This window comes from Chiloscyllium plagiosum, chromosome 31 (genome assembly GCF_004010195.1).
Source record: "Chiloscyllium plagiosum isolate BGI_BamShark_2017 chromosome 31, ASM401019v2, whole genome shotgun sequence".
NCBI lineage: Eukaryota > Metazoa > Chordata > Chondrichthyes > Orectolobiformes > Hemiscylliidae > Chiloscyllium > Chiloscyllium plagiosum.
Window position 1 is genome coordinate 2,389,746 of NC_057740.1, and position 14,336 is coordinate 2,404,081.

At 42.5% G+C, this 14,336-nt stretch overlaps 1 protein-coding gene and 1 non-coding gene across 4 annotated transcripts in view; both read right to left on the reverse strand.

The window, feature by feature from the left end:
* The window catches only part of safb (scaffold attachment factor B), a 71,987-nt gene that overhangs the window by 475 nt on the left and 57,176 nt on the right, over positions 1 to 14,336 (reverse strand). For 2 of the 3 annotated variants that reach the window (XM_043720813.1, XM_043720811.1), the window contains one exon: positions 2,342 to 2,408. In XM_043720813.1, coding sequence (XP_043576748.1) covers positions 2,342 to 2,408 — 67 coding nt within the window. Of the gene's footprint in view, positions 1 to 978; positions 1,043 to 2,341; positions 2,409 to 14,336 lie in introns of all 3 variants that reach the window. The other variant, XM_043720812.1, reaches the window with a different exon arrangement.
* LOC122539228 lies at positions 4,700 to 4,835 on the reverse strand. The gene has a single exon (XR_006309008.1). It is a non-coding gene; the product is annotated as a small nucleolar RNA SNORA42/SNORA80 family (small nucleolar RNA).

The window sequence follows — 14,336 nt, forward strand, 5'->3', positions numbered from 1 at the left end:
CCAAAAATATAAGACCTCTATGGCCAGAGCATTTGTTGACAAGACAAATCAATACGTTTTGTAGAATTAATAATATTCATTACTAATGGCCCATACAGGCATGACATCACAGAGACAAAATGGCTGTTTAGCCCATCATGCATGGGCCAGTTCTCCGAATGAGCATCTCACCTGTCCTGCAATTCTCTCTGGACATTATTCCTTTTCAAATTATTGCCTTCTGAATACAACTTCACTCTCAGATTGTGCATTCCAGACCCTAGTTCCTGCATGATAAAATTTTCCTTCTATCACTTATGTTTCTTTTAATTGTTACTTTAAATCTGTATCCTCTGTCTTAATCCTTTCACAAGTGGAACACTTACTATATATTTATTCGGCCCAGACCCCTCATGCTTAAATACTTCCATCAACTCTTCGCTCTGCCAAGAACAATAGCCTCAACTTCTCCAAATTATCTTTATAACTGAAATCCCTCATCCCTGGAACCATTATTGTAAAACATCTTCTGTACTCTTTGAAATACCTCCACATCCTTTCTAGAATACAATGCACAGAACAAAGTGCAGTACTCCAGCTGAGAATGATCTGTATCTTACACAAGATCAACAACACCTTCAGATATAGAAAAGCATTCTTTTAGCCTTATATCCAACCACTGATATGACTATGTACAATAGTGGCCTCAAGAAACAACTCTCTGCAGCACTGGAACTCATTCACCCTCAAATTCCTCATCTACACTTCCTCCTTTTTGTAGGAGGTTTAAAAGCTAAGTTGCCGAATCCTGGCGAGCACAAATACAATCATGCTTGACCATGTACTACAACTCCTTCATTCTTTTGTCCATTGAGACAGTTTTCCAGAAGGTATATTTGAGCAGTGGGTCACTTGCTTCTCAGTAAGTGGAACAAAACAGAATGGATAATGGCATTGACTTCATTCACTTATGCCAGCAGCAATGAAGACTATACTGACCTCCATTCTGCATTTTTACATCAGTCATAAGTTGTTCCGAGAATGCCAAATGAACTCAGTTGCTCTGGTAAAATGAGAAGGATTGGGATCAACCTTTTCACATTAGTTCATGATCAAATAATTCAATTTTAATGTACTTATCAAGCAACCCTAATTTATAAAGCAGAAACCTCATGTTCAGTTGCAGGATGTAGGTTTTTATTCCATTCATTTACAGACAGCTGCTGAAACCATTCAAGCAGAAGTGAAATGCAACCGTAGGATACGCATGAAAGATCAAAAATGGAAAATTAACTCGTGTTGTCCCCTGCTTGGAAACTGTGTTGAGAGAAAATTGGCTAAGCAGTCAAGTAAAAGGTATATAATTAATTGTAAATAATTACACCTCGTTCATAAACATTTTTCCAGAAAAATGACACTTGTAGAAAGCAGGACGTCCTCCATAAAATGTATTTGCAAACATGATCTACCCAATATTCTAGAATAATTATTGACTACAGACCAGTCACAGTAGGACAGAGCTAATCATGCTTCACGGGCGTGTTAACAATAATGAAAATATGCACTTAATATCTAAACCAAGAGGGTACTTAGTTTTTGGAAACAAAAAAATGTGCAGTTTTCATTTCGTGAACAAGGTCCAAGAAATGACAAAAAGACAGCTTATATTAATAGTTGTATATACACGTGAACACAATGTCTGATTAAGGAGTTCAACAAAGTCCAATTTAAACAGAGGGACATGCTTTATAGAGAATGAATAAAAAAGTGCCTGATTTCTACTAAGTTATTACAAAATACAACCAATTTGGAGATTTGCTTACAGATAATGTCTACCAGGCTACTTTGAGAGTAAATCAGATATTCAGATGTGCATAGTCCAGTTAAATTTTGAAAGGTAGAACAGCAGCACAAATCTCAGCTTTACAACTTGTAAGGTTTTTTTTTCGCAACTAAATGTCCATTCTGGGGAATGGAACTTCTTGCTTCCACCACAAGTACAAAATACTTGAATGCAGAATATGGTCTCATCAATCAATCTTTTTAGCACAGGTATAGGCCTGCCAATTTAGTGACAAATTATGAATAGCTTCAAGCAAGTGGACCCCCATGAGGAACAGTCAAAACTTTATTCATGATTTATAAGGGTCAGCAAAGAAAGACAACTTCTATCCCATTAAACTGGGCTGTTTTCAAACCAAGATCCCAGCCTACAAATCAAATTGCCAACAATATCAGGAAGGGCACTCAGAACTCCTGATCAAATATTGTTTAAGTATATTTGTGCTCAGCAGGATTCAGCAGCAGCCAATAGTCACAGAGCCAATAAGCTTTTCACTTAAGACCAAGGCATTCCTCTTACCCAGGCATTCCTCCTCGTTGCATTATGTGGCCTTGTCCAGACTGGGCAGGTACACCCCTATCCCCTCCTATGAAAAGAAATAACAGGTTATTCTCCTCAAAATGAACTTTTATAGATAAGATTATTTTAAGAAAGAAAAACAAAGTTAACTCAACAAAAGCTTAAAAACTTATTCCTTATTACATTTAGTGTCCTTTCCTATCACATTTCTAGGAAAAACCCTTTCAACAGCAGAATGAAGTAGTAAATTATAACCAAAGCATTATCTCAAAACATTCCACCCCAGGGGAGTAAAATTCAATGCATACATGATTTTTAAAATGTATGCAAAATCATTAAAATGGAAAAGCCAAAGCAGTTCCAATCTCCTAGTAATGTCAGCTTAGCAGCAACTTTGGAATCAAGCAGCTACATTCAAATACAGATGTATTCTAGCAATAGAGAACTACCGTACTTGGACAGAACAGAGTAATAGTGTTATACAGTAAAGAAACAAACCCTTTGGTCCAATTCATCCCTGCCGAACATATATCCTAAACCGATCTAATCCGACTTGCCAGAATTTGGACCATATACTTTTAAATCCTTCCTATTCTTGCCCCAATCCAGATTCCTTTTAAACACTGTAATAGTACACACCTCCACCACTTCTTCTGACAGCTCATTCCATACACACCACCTTCTGCATGAAAATGTTGCCCCCCAGGTAAGACTTTGGTTATTCACCCTATCTATGCCCCTCATGATTTATAAACCCTCTATAAGGTCAGCCCTCAGCCTCTAATGCTCCAGGGAAACAAGTCCCAGCCTATTCAGCCTCTCCCTATAGCTCAAACGCTCCAATCAGAGTAGCAACATCGGAGAGATATTCTAATACCCTACCACGTGCTCAGTTCAGTGTTTAAGAGAAGAAATCCGATGCCATACAGAGAGTAAAGTCTCAAAAAAATGTCTTGGTTAACACTCTTCTGCCAAACTTGCTGTGTGAAATTGGCTACATTTGCCTACCGGTGATTGCACTTTAAAGTTAAATCCTTGAATGTAAAATGCTGTCGTGTCCTTGGAAAATAACTACTACATAGAAATTAAAACTTTTCAACGTTGAGCTGGAATGCTATGGATGCTGGTAATTTGCAGAATTACAATTTGAATAGGCATGGTTCTTCCTGCAAAGTACTGCATGACAAATGAAGGAATTAGATTCCTGATTATAACGAGCAAAGTCACTATTGTTGTTATTCTATGCCCCTAATTAGCGCCTGTTTAAAAATTAAGTGTGCACTGAGGTATCATTTATGAATGTTGAACTGCACACCAATAGTCTTCAGTTAAACAAAAACACCTCGAATTACTGAAAGTCAACATCACACATCAGGTTATAGCCCAACAGGTTTATGTGGAAGCACGAGCTTTCGGAGCAATGCTCCCACCACCTGATGAAGGAGCAGCACTCTGAAAGCTAGCACTTTCAAATAAACCTGTTAAGACTGTAACCTGGTGTTGTGTGATTTTTAACTTTGTCTACTCCAGTCCAACACCGGCATCTCTAAATCCTGTAAGTCAAGACTAAAAAAGAAAAAAAACAACTGGTGGTGAATTTAATCCAATGGTCCCCATGCCCCTGGTGAGGGGCAAGGTCAAGAAGACAGGCTCTTTATGGTAACCTCAGCTGGTCTGAGAAATGAATCCGTGCTTTCCCAGCATCCTGTACTGAAAACCAGCCATCTAGTCAACGAAGCTACCTGACCTCCACCCCCAACTATATGCACCAATAACATGAATGCTTTATATAGGTGATAAACAAGCTGTACTTGCATGCAATTAATATTCAAACTACATTTAAAATTCGCTTCCCACAAAAAATAAACAGGGTGGGGAATCAAAATTAAGCTTGAGAAATTTTAACACTATCACATTCCACTCAATTAACTTTTAGTTGCTTAGTTAGCAACATAGAGGATACAGGATACTCTTCTAAACCTAGAATTACCAACTACAGCAAACTTTTTATTAATTGGCACCTATGGGGCCGAGTATGTATGGGCTGATATCCTGATTGATCAAAGGGTCCACATAACCAATGTAAAAACGTACAATAAGTAATGCGTTGCAACTATGCTAATGCAGGGGGTGTACATATCACTGTTTTACTTCGTTTACAGCACAAATCACAAATAATAATGCGACTTTGCCTTAAATATAAAACTTACTAGCACAGGCCTTTTCACTTGCACCCTCAACTGATTACCGAACATAGTGTTAACAGTATATTCTCAGAATTTCAGGAATATAATTTTTGTTGGTTTATTGAGATTTCCACATATGAAGTGCAGGTTAAAACAAAAACTTTACTGAGTTAATTGTACTGCCCACATCAGTGAAGCAGGCCTATTAGTTTTAAGCCAGTCAATGGTTCGAAGCAGATTTTGATTTTGCATGGAGTACACTATGAAGAGATCATGGGATAGATCCCACCATAAATCCATAGCCATGCTAAATGAAGGCAAAGAGTAATCCCAGAGAGACAATTACACAGTTGCTCACGAATTCCAATGATTCATCTGACCCCACCAACACTCAACAAAATCAATCCTCTCTGGCATCATTTTGTCTACCCAATTTCTGCATTTCAACGTTTAATGTAAAGATGCTTGCATCTCAAACCAATTGCCATGCTTTGGCAAACTTGAAGCAAGGAGAAAGTGAAGACTGCAGATATTAGAGATCAGAGTCAAAAGATATGGTGCTGGAAATGCACAGCCGGTCAGGCAGCATCAGAGGAGCAGGAGAATCGATATTTCAAGCATAAGCTCTTCATAAGGAAGTGCTTTTTTAGCACCACACTTTCAAACTAGAAGCAAGCAGTATTAAAAAAAATTTCCATCCATATGGCACTTTTCACAACAACCAGACACCTGGGGATCTTGGGAACAGGGGCAGCACAGTGATTAGTATTCCTGCCGTACAACACCAGGGATCTGGGTTTGATTCCAGCCTTGAGCAATTGTCTGCGTGGAGTCTGCACATTTCTCCCGTGTGTGGGGTATCTGGGCCCTTCTGGGTAGTCTGGCTTCCCTCACAGTTCAAGTGCATGTTAGGTGGATTGGTTATGCTAAATTCCCTCTACTGTGCAGGCTAGGAGGTTAGCTATGGTAAATCTGAGATTAGTGGAATATGGTGGGATGGTCTTAAACTCTTGTCAATTATTTTGGCCCAACCACATTCTGGCATTAGTACTGACAACTCTTCTAGCATAGTTGCAACACTAGCATCCACTAAACAATGTGGAGGATTGCCCAGGTATGAGTTACATAATATGAACAAACAATGGGGAGTCTGGTGAAATGGCAGGAGAACTGAAATAATGTGAGATGTGACGTGAAAGTGCCACCTTATCGGTCTACTCTTGAGCTTCAAAGCAAAGAAAGGGCCCAGAGCTATCAAGCAACATAACTCGAGAAATAACAGGCTCAATGACCATCAGCTCAGGTTCCACTAGGACCACTCAACTCCTGACTTCATCACAGACTTGGTCCAAACATCGATAACAGAGCTAAAACACCACAGATGTGGGGACCATGATCAATGCTCTCTAAGCTGCACTGCTAATCAGCATCCCAATGCACTGACTTGCGGCTGAGGTCTCTCAAGAACCTTGGGTGTTCATACAGCAGAAAGAAAATTACTTCAACAATGCAGTTTTTATACAAGTATGGCAAACAGGTCTAGGGAAACTGGTCAAGTGAAATCAGTGAGAAAATTCTCTACTATTTTGGAATCATACTTAGCATAAAGGAAGTTAGTTATGGTGCCAGAGATCAGTCCACCTCGGTCCAAACAATATATTTGCAGGAATTATTCATGGGAGGGCTTTAGGGTCAACCATTTTCAGCTACTTCATCTCCAGAAGGTAGAAGTGGAATGAATCACTGATGATTCCACAAGGCTCAACAACATTTGCAACTTCACAAGTGTATTCATTAACAAGGGCAACATTCGGGTTTCTTACATTAACAGCATTCCTACATTCACACAAGAGCACCAGGCAATGACTGCTCCCACACAATGCACCGGGCAATGACCACCCTCTCAGAGAGGATCTAGCTGCCTCACCTTCACATTCAAGGATGTCATCATTGCTGAATTCTCTTCTATCAATATTCTAGAGATTACCATTGACCAAAAACTGAACGAGTAGCCATATTATTTATATGGCTACTCACGAGCATAACAGAGGCTAGCAACTTTGCAGCAAGCAATTCACCTGCCTCCCCAATGCCTTGAATACAATCTACAAGGCACAAGTCAGGAGTGAGATATAATACTCTTCTTGCCTGGAGAAGTGCCACTCCAATACTCTAGGTCTTACACCACCCAAAACAAAGCAGCTTGTTTACTTGGCACATCCACAAACATTCACTCTCTACATCACTGATACACTGTGCACCATCACAACATGCACTGCAGCAATTGACCCAGGTTCCACAGACAGCACCTTTCAAACCTGTGACATTCACTTCCTTGGAGTAGAACAGATGCAAGGGAACAGCACTACCTGCAAATTCCTCTGATATGTACACTATCTTAACTTGGAAATATATTATCATTCCTCCACTATCAGAGGGCAAATTCCTGGAACTTCTTTCTGAACAGCACCATGGACAAACCTCCACCCCAAGGACTGTAACAGTTCACCACCTAAATCTTGAGGGTAAATCAGGGCTAGGCAATAATGTTAGCATTGTCAGCAGTGCCCACATCCTAAGAATAAGTCTTAAAGCAAATATAGTTTTAGACAGTCACTGCTGCAATGAAGGGAAGAGCAACTAATTTATGCTCAGCGAACTCCCAGAAAAACAGAGATTATGATCAGATAACCTGTTGTGAGGACACCCGGGAGATCATCCCTGTTCTTCTTAAAATGCAGCAGTGCTAAGGAAGCTTTTAGAAGGCAGACAGGGCCTTGGTTTAGTTTATTATCCAAAACACCACCGACAGTCCAACACCCTTTCAGTACTGAACTGGAATGTCAGCTTTGATTTGTGTGCTCAGATCCTTGAGTGGAAGTGGAAACCAGAACCCTGTGATTCAGGACTGCCCCACAGTTGACAAAATTGCGTCTCGATCAGAGTGGTCAGCAGGTCAGGCAACATCCGAGAAGCAGGAAAATCGATGTTTCGGGCAAAAGCCCTTCATCAGGAATAGGTTTCCAGCATCTGCAGTCCTCACTTTTGCCTGCCTGATGAAATTACGTGACTTGTTTGATGCTTCTTTCCAAAACTAAAAAGGCGCTCTCAAGTTGGTGGAGAGACAGTGAGACAGCAAAATCAGCAAGTTCAAAATCACTCATGCCTGTGAACAAATTACGTTTTTAAAATATCATTTCGGGCACCCGTGAAGTTTGACCTTAAGAGTCATAGAGATATATAGCATGGAAACAAACCCTTCAGTCCAACGCCGACCAGATATCCTAACCTAATCTAGTCCCATTTGCCAGCACTTGGCCCATCTCCTTGTAAAACCTTTTGATCTATATACCCATCCAGATGACTTTCTTTATAAACATATTTATTAGCAAAAAAAACTTCTTTTGACTTTACAAAAATATAAAGTTGTTGAAAATATAACAAATTGTGCAATTACAAAACAACTACAATCTACCAACTAGTAACCTACACTATAAAACCAAACTAAACACTGTGCAAAACACCACCAATAAATAACTAAGGACTTAAAAAAAAAATGCTCAGCGCAAAGCTCCCAACCAAAAAATGTGAGCGTTGTACATATAGCCATATTCACTCAGAGGTGCCCCATTCCAGGGCCCAGCAAACCTAACCATCCTGGTTAAACGAATGCTCTAGTTAAGATAGCAGACAAATCTGTATTCAAATAACTCAAAAAGGGCTGCCATGTCTTATAAAAAAAAGTCTGTTGTGTGGTGCACCATATTTGTGAAAAAGTCCAAGGGAATGTGCGCCATAATTGATTTTCGCCATCCCAGCAAGCCCGGTGGGTTCTCAGACACCCAATTCATCAGAATATTCTTCCGTGCACAGTGCATAAGAATACTGAATAGTTTCTTCCCAGATCTGTCTAAAGATGGTAACTTCGGTAGACGTAAGAGGAAAGATATCGGGTCTACTTCAACTTCAGTCCTCAATACCCTCCCTATCTCTACAGTCACAGTGCTCCAATAGGTACAGAGCCGACGGCATGTCCAGAAGCAATGGGCAAGAGTACCCACACTTATTTTACATTTGGGGCACATTGGAGATGCCCCCTTTTTAAATGTTGCCAGATGGTCTGGTGCCAAATGAACCCTGTGTAGAACTTTTAACTGCATAGAGTATGTCCTATTACAGATTGAGATCTTTCATGTGTTCTCCCATATGTCCTCCTATGTTTCAGAAGAGATATCCACTCATAGCCCTTGTGCCCAGACTTCACATAGCCGGTTAATATCTTGCCAGGCCCTACCACCCAGTAGGCTAAAGAGGACACTAACCAAAAGGGTGCTTGTGGAACGTAGCAACAACCCCTCTGTATCAGACCTATAGGGCTTAGTAAGAAGAAGCGCAGTCATATTCTGGATAAAATCCCTAACCTGAAAAAAAAACAAAGAAGATCTCTGCCAGGCAGCCTGTATTTGTGGCTCAATTGCTTGAAGGACATTATAACCTCCCCTCAAATAAGTCTCCCAAACTAGACATTCCCCTCTTTGCCCACAGTTTGAACCCTGAGTCTATTATCCCTTATCGGAACCCCCTAATACCAACTATGGAGGTGAGTGGCCAAGTCTTGGATAAGCAACCCTCACTCTGACACATTTCCCTCCATGCCTTGACCGTACTAATATTAGGGCTCCGGCAGTAGTCCGTAACTGTCCTCATCTTATCCATGAGCAACATTAATAAGAGGGCACTTTGCCTGAGAGTTCTCAATACCGAGCCATATTGAGCCTGGATCGTTACCTGCCCGATCGCACAAAAAGGACAACAGGGAATTCAGTTCATATCTCCTGATGTCTGGGAAATCAACTCCTCCCCATCCTTGAGGTAACTGTAATTTAGTAAGTTTGACGAGGGGTCACAAACGAAAGAACTAAACCAATCCATAAGTCTCTGCAACGTTGACCTGGGAAACATAGGGAGCAAATGCATGGGATAAAGCAAACAAAGGACATTCATCTTAAGGGCTATTCAGCCCAACCATGAAATTGGAAGAACCTCTCATCTTTGGAGATCGCATCTAATATTGTTGAGCAAGTTAGCAAAGTTAGTTTGAAATAATTGATCTAACATGAAGCTAATAAAAATGTCTAGTTATTGGAACCCTACCCGCGACCACTTAAAGGGGAACCTAGGGCCATCTTCAACCTCTGGCACTTCCTTGAGGTCCCCAAAGGCATAGCCTCCGACTTTGCAAAGTTGATCTTATCCTGAAATAGCCCCAAATGAATGAATACAGTGTGTCAGATGAGGTACAGAAGTCATCAGGTCCGATAAAAACAGAAGGATGTCATCCGCATACAGTGTAATCTTGTGTACGCTCATTCCCACTTCCGGGGTGGTTATGTGGACATTCTTATGAATGGCCTCTGCCAGCGGCTCCACCACCAATGTAAATGACAACGGTGGGAGGGGGCAGCCTTGACGACTACGTCTACCAATCTTCAAGTTCCCAGACTGCACACCATTGGTGATGACAGCAGCCAGAAGGTGGCAATATAAAACCTCCACCCACCTAGCAAAGACACCACCCAGCCCAAACCGCTCTAAGCCATAAAAGAGATACGGCCATTCCACCCAGTCAAATGCTTTCCTCTGCATCTAAGGAAATCACTAACCCCCTGGATCAATCATTGCTGGCATACTTGGACCATATTCAGCAACCTTCTAATGTTAAGAGGGCCTACGGCCACTTATAAAACCTGTCTGGTCCTCTTGACAATATGGGGCAACACTTTCTCCAATCTCAGCATCATGATCTTAGACAGAAACTTGAAACCTGTATTTAACAGAGAGATAGGCCTGTATGAGGCACAATCCTCATGAACCTTCCCCTTCTTAAGAATGAGGGAAATATTAGCTTCTCTCAAAGATAGTGGTAGGCATTCATGCATATGGGACTGATTGTACATCTCCAATAATGGCCCTGACAGAATCCCTATAAACTCCTTATAAAACTCACTCAGGAGGCTATCAGGGCCAGGTGCTTTCCCAGCACCTTTCCCTGCAACCGCAAGAAGTGCAAAACTTGCGCCCACACCTCTCCCCTCACCTCCCTCCAAGGCCCCAATGGATCCTTCCATATCCGGTCGCAAATTCACCCACACCTCCACACACATCATTTACTGTACCCGATGCACCCGAGGTGGTCTCCTCGACATTGGGGAGACAGGCCGCCTACTTGCGCAACGTTTCAGGGAACACCTCTGGGACACCCGCACCAACCAACCCAACCGCCCCGTGGCTGAACAACCGCCCCGTGGCTGAACACTAACTCCCCCTCCCACTCCGCCAAGGGCTTATGCCCGAAACGTCGCTTCTCCTGCTCCTCGGATGCTGCCTGGCCTGCTGTGTTTTTCCAGCACCACACTTCTCAACCCCATTCTGAAGTTGTCTAGCTGCCTCCTGTATTTCCTGGACTGTTAAGGGGGCATTAAGAGGAAAGGCCTGTTCCAAGGTTACCCCACAGAGGTCCAAGCTGTGAAAAAAGGTTTCCATCTTGACCCACCTACCCTCACAACTTTCAGACTGATACAATTCAGAGTAAAAACTTTGAAAAGCCTCATTAATCCTTCCGGCATTGTATGTAAGGACCCTGGTGCTGTGTCTGATTGTACTAATGGATTGGGGAGCACACTTTTTCAGAGTCAGATATGCTGAATACTTCCCTGGCCTATCCCCATACTCAAACAACCTTTGTCCACCAATGGCAAGTCTTCTTCTTGCAGTCTGTGTAAGTATTGAATTCAGGGCAGCCTGGAGGGTTGTGATCCACTGTAGCTTGGTCACCAAAGGCCTCAATAAATGTGCTGCCTCAGCACCTTTCAGTTGCGTTCAAGTAGGCGGTGCTGCTCCCCCTTCTGCCATTTCCGGCTAACCGATTGGGAAATACCTAATCCCCTAGCCAAGGCCTTACTAGTCTCCCATAACATAGATGTACTACTGGCTGTGCCTGAGTGGAAAGTCAATAACTCCTGAAACTCGAAAAGTATCCAAACGCTAGTGACCCTAGCCCCTCACTCTTGTCCTTCACCTCCAAATATATCACCGTGTGATCAGAAATAGCTATGTTCCCAATTTTACAAATCAATCAAACCCAGAAATATCAAGGGCGCCAGAGAAAGATCAATCGTTATGCAGGTTTGAAGTAAAGGTGAAGGCCCTGCCGGTGGGGTGAAGACATCTCCAAATGTTCACCAGCACCAACTCTTCATATAAGTCAGTCACCTGCTTGGCCTGCCAAGAAACAGTTGGGGGCCCACTAGGCATCCTGTCCACTGTCGAAACCTCGCCATGTATCAAGGCCTTAAGTATCACAAACCACCCTTGCTCATCTTTCACCTGTTCTAATAAAGCGAATGGAATATTTTTCTGCATATGTATAGCCACTCCCCTACTTTTAATAGTAAAGATGAAAAGAATACCCAGTCATAACACCCCCAACTCCCCACCATTGTAGCTTCAGGTGTTCCCCATCATCAAGATGGGTTTTCTGCAACAGGGCGCTATAAACCCTTTCCCTCTTAAGGCTAGAAAGCACTTCCTTCTTTTTAACAAGCAAATTACTTCCCTGGATGTTCCACGTGCACCGTTTAACAAGACACTTAGCCATATCCCCTTTTAGAGACCCTTAAACCCCGTCTTGCCAAGTCCCAGATGCCTTTTAAATGCTGTAATTGTACCAGCTTCCACCACTGCCTCTGGCAGTTCATTCTGTATATGTACCACTCTGTGCTTGAAAACCTTGCTCCTTATGCCCCTTTTACATTTTTCTCGCTCACCATAAACCTATGCCCTCTAGTTGTGAATTTCCCCATCCCAGGGAAAAGATTGTCTATTTATCCTATCCATGCCCCTCATGATTTTATAAACCTCAATACGATCACCCCTCAGCCTCCGACGCTCCAGGGAAAAACATGCCCCAGCCTATTCGGCATCTCCCAATAGCTCAAATCCTCCAACCCTGGCAACATTCTTGTAAATAAACATTCAAGTTTCACAACATCGTTGCAACAGGACGGAGACAGAATTGCACACAATATCTCAAATGTGGCCTAACCAATGTCATGTACACCCACATGACCTCCCAACTCCTATACTCAAATGCTCTGACCAATAAAGGAAAGCATACCAAATGTCTTCTTCACTGTCCGACCTTACCTATGACTCTACTTTCAAGGAACTATGAACGTGCACTAGAAGATCTCTTTGTTCAGCAACACTCCCTAGGACCTTACCATTAAGGTATAAGCTGAAAATGTGTTGCTGGAAAAGTGCAGGACAGTCAGCATCCAAGGAAAAGGAGAATCGACGTTTCGGGCATAAGCCCTTCTTCAGGAATGCCCGAAACGTTGATTCTCCTGTTCCTTGTTCAGCAACACTCCCTAGGACCTTATCATTAAGTGTATAAGTCTTGCCGAGATTTGCTTCCCCATAATGCAGCACCTCACATTTATCTAAATTAAACTCCATCTGCCACTCCTCAGCCCATTGGCCCATCTGTTCAAGATCCCATTGATCTGCAGACCTCACTTTCTCCATTAAGGTATAAGTCCTGCCCTGATTAGCTTTTCCAAAATGCAGCACTTCACGTTTATCTAAATTCAACTCCATTTGCCATTCCTCAGCCCATTGGCCCATCTGTTCAAGATCCCATTGTAATCTGAGGTAACCTTCTTCGCTGTCCACTATACTTCCAATTTTGGTGTCATCTACAAACTTACCAACTACACCTCTTATTCTCACGTCCAAATCATTTATATAAATGATGAAAAGTAGTGGACCCAGAACTGATCCTTGTGGCACTCCATTGGTCACAGGCCTCCAGTCTGAAAAACAACTCTCCACCACCACCCTCTGCCTTCTGCCTTCAAGCGAGGTCTGTATCCAAATGGCTAGTTCTCCCTGTTTTCCACGAGATCTAACCTTGCTAACCAGTCTCCCATGGGGAACCTTGTCGAACACTTACTGAAGTCCATATAGATCACATCCACTGCTCTGCCCTCATCAATCCTCTTGGTTACTTCTTCAGAAAACTCAATCAAGTTTGTGAGACATGATTTCCCACCTACAAAGCCATGTTGACTATGCCTAATCAGTCCTTGCCTTTCCAAATACATGTACATCCTGTCTCTCAGGATTCCCTCCAACAACCTGCCCACACCAACATCAGGCTCAGCTAGTCTATAGTTTCCTGGCTTGTCCTGACCACCTTTCTTAAACAATGTCACCACGTTAGCCAACCTCCAGTCTTCTGGCACCTCACCTGTGACTATCGATGATACAAATATCTCAGCAAGGGGTCCAGCAATTACTTCCCTAGCTTCCTGCAGAATTCTAGGGTACACCTGATCAGGAGAAAGTGAGGACTGCAGATGTTGGGGATCAGAGCTTCAAAATGTGTTGCTGGAAAAACGCATCAGGTCAGGCAGCATCAAAGGAGAAGGAGAATTGACGTTTCGGGCATAAGCCCTTCTTCCTGATTTATAAGGATATTGTCAGGGGTTGGAGGATTTGACCTGTAGGGAGAGGCTGAACAGGCTGCGGCTGTTTTCCCTGGAGCGTCGGAGGCTGAGGGGTGACCTTATAGAGGTTTACAAAATTATGAGGGGCATGGATAGGGTAAATAGACAAAGTCTTTTCCCTGGTGTCGGGGAGTCCAGAACTAGAGGGCATAGGTTTAGAGTGAGAGGGGAAAGATATAAAAGAGACCTAAGGGGCAACCTTTTCATACAGAGGGTGGTATGGGTATGGAATGAACTGCC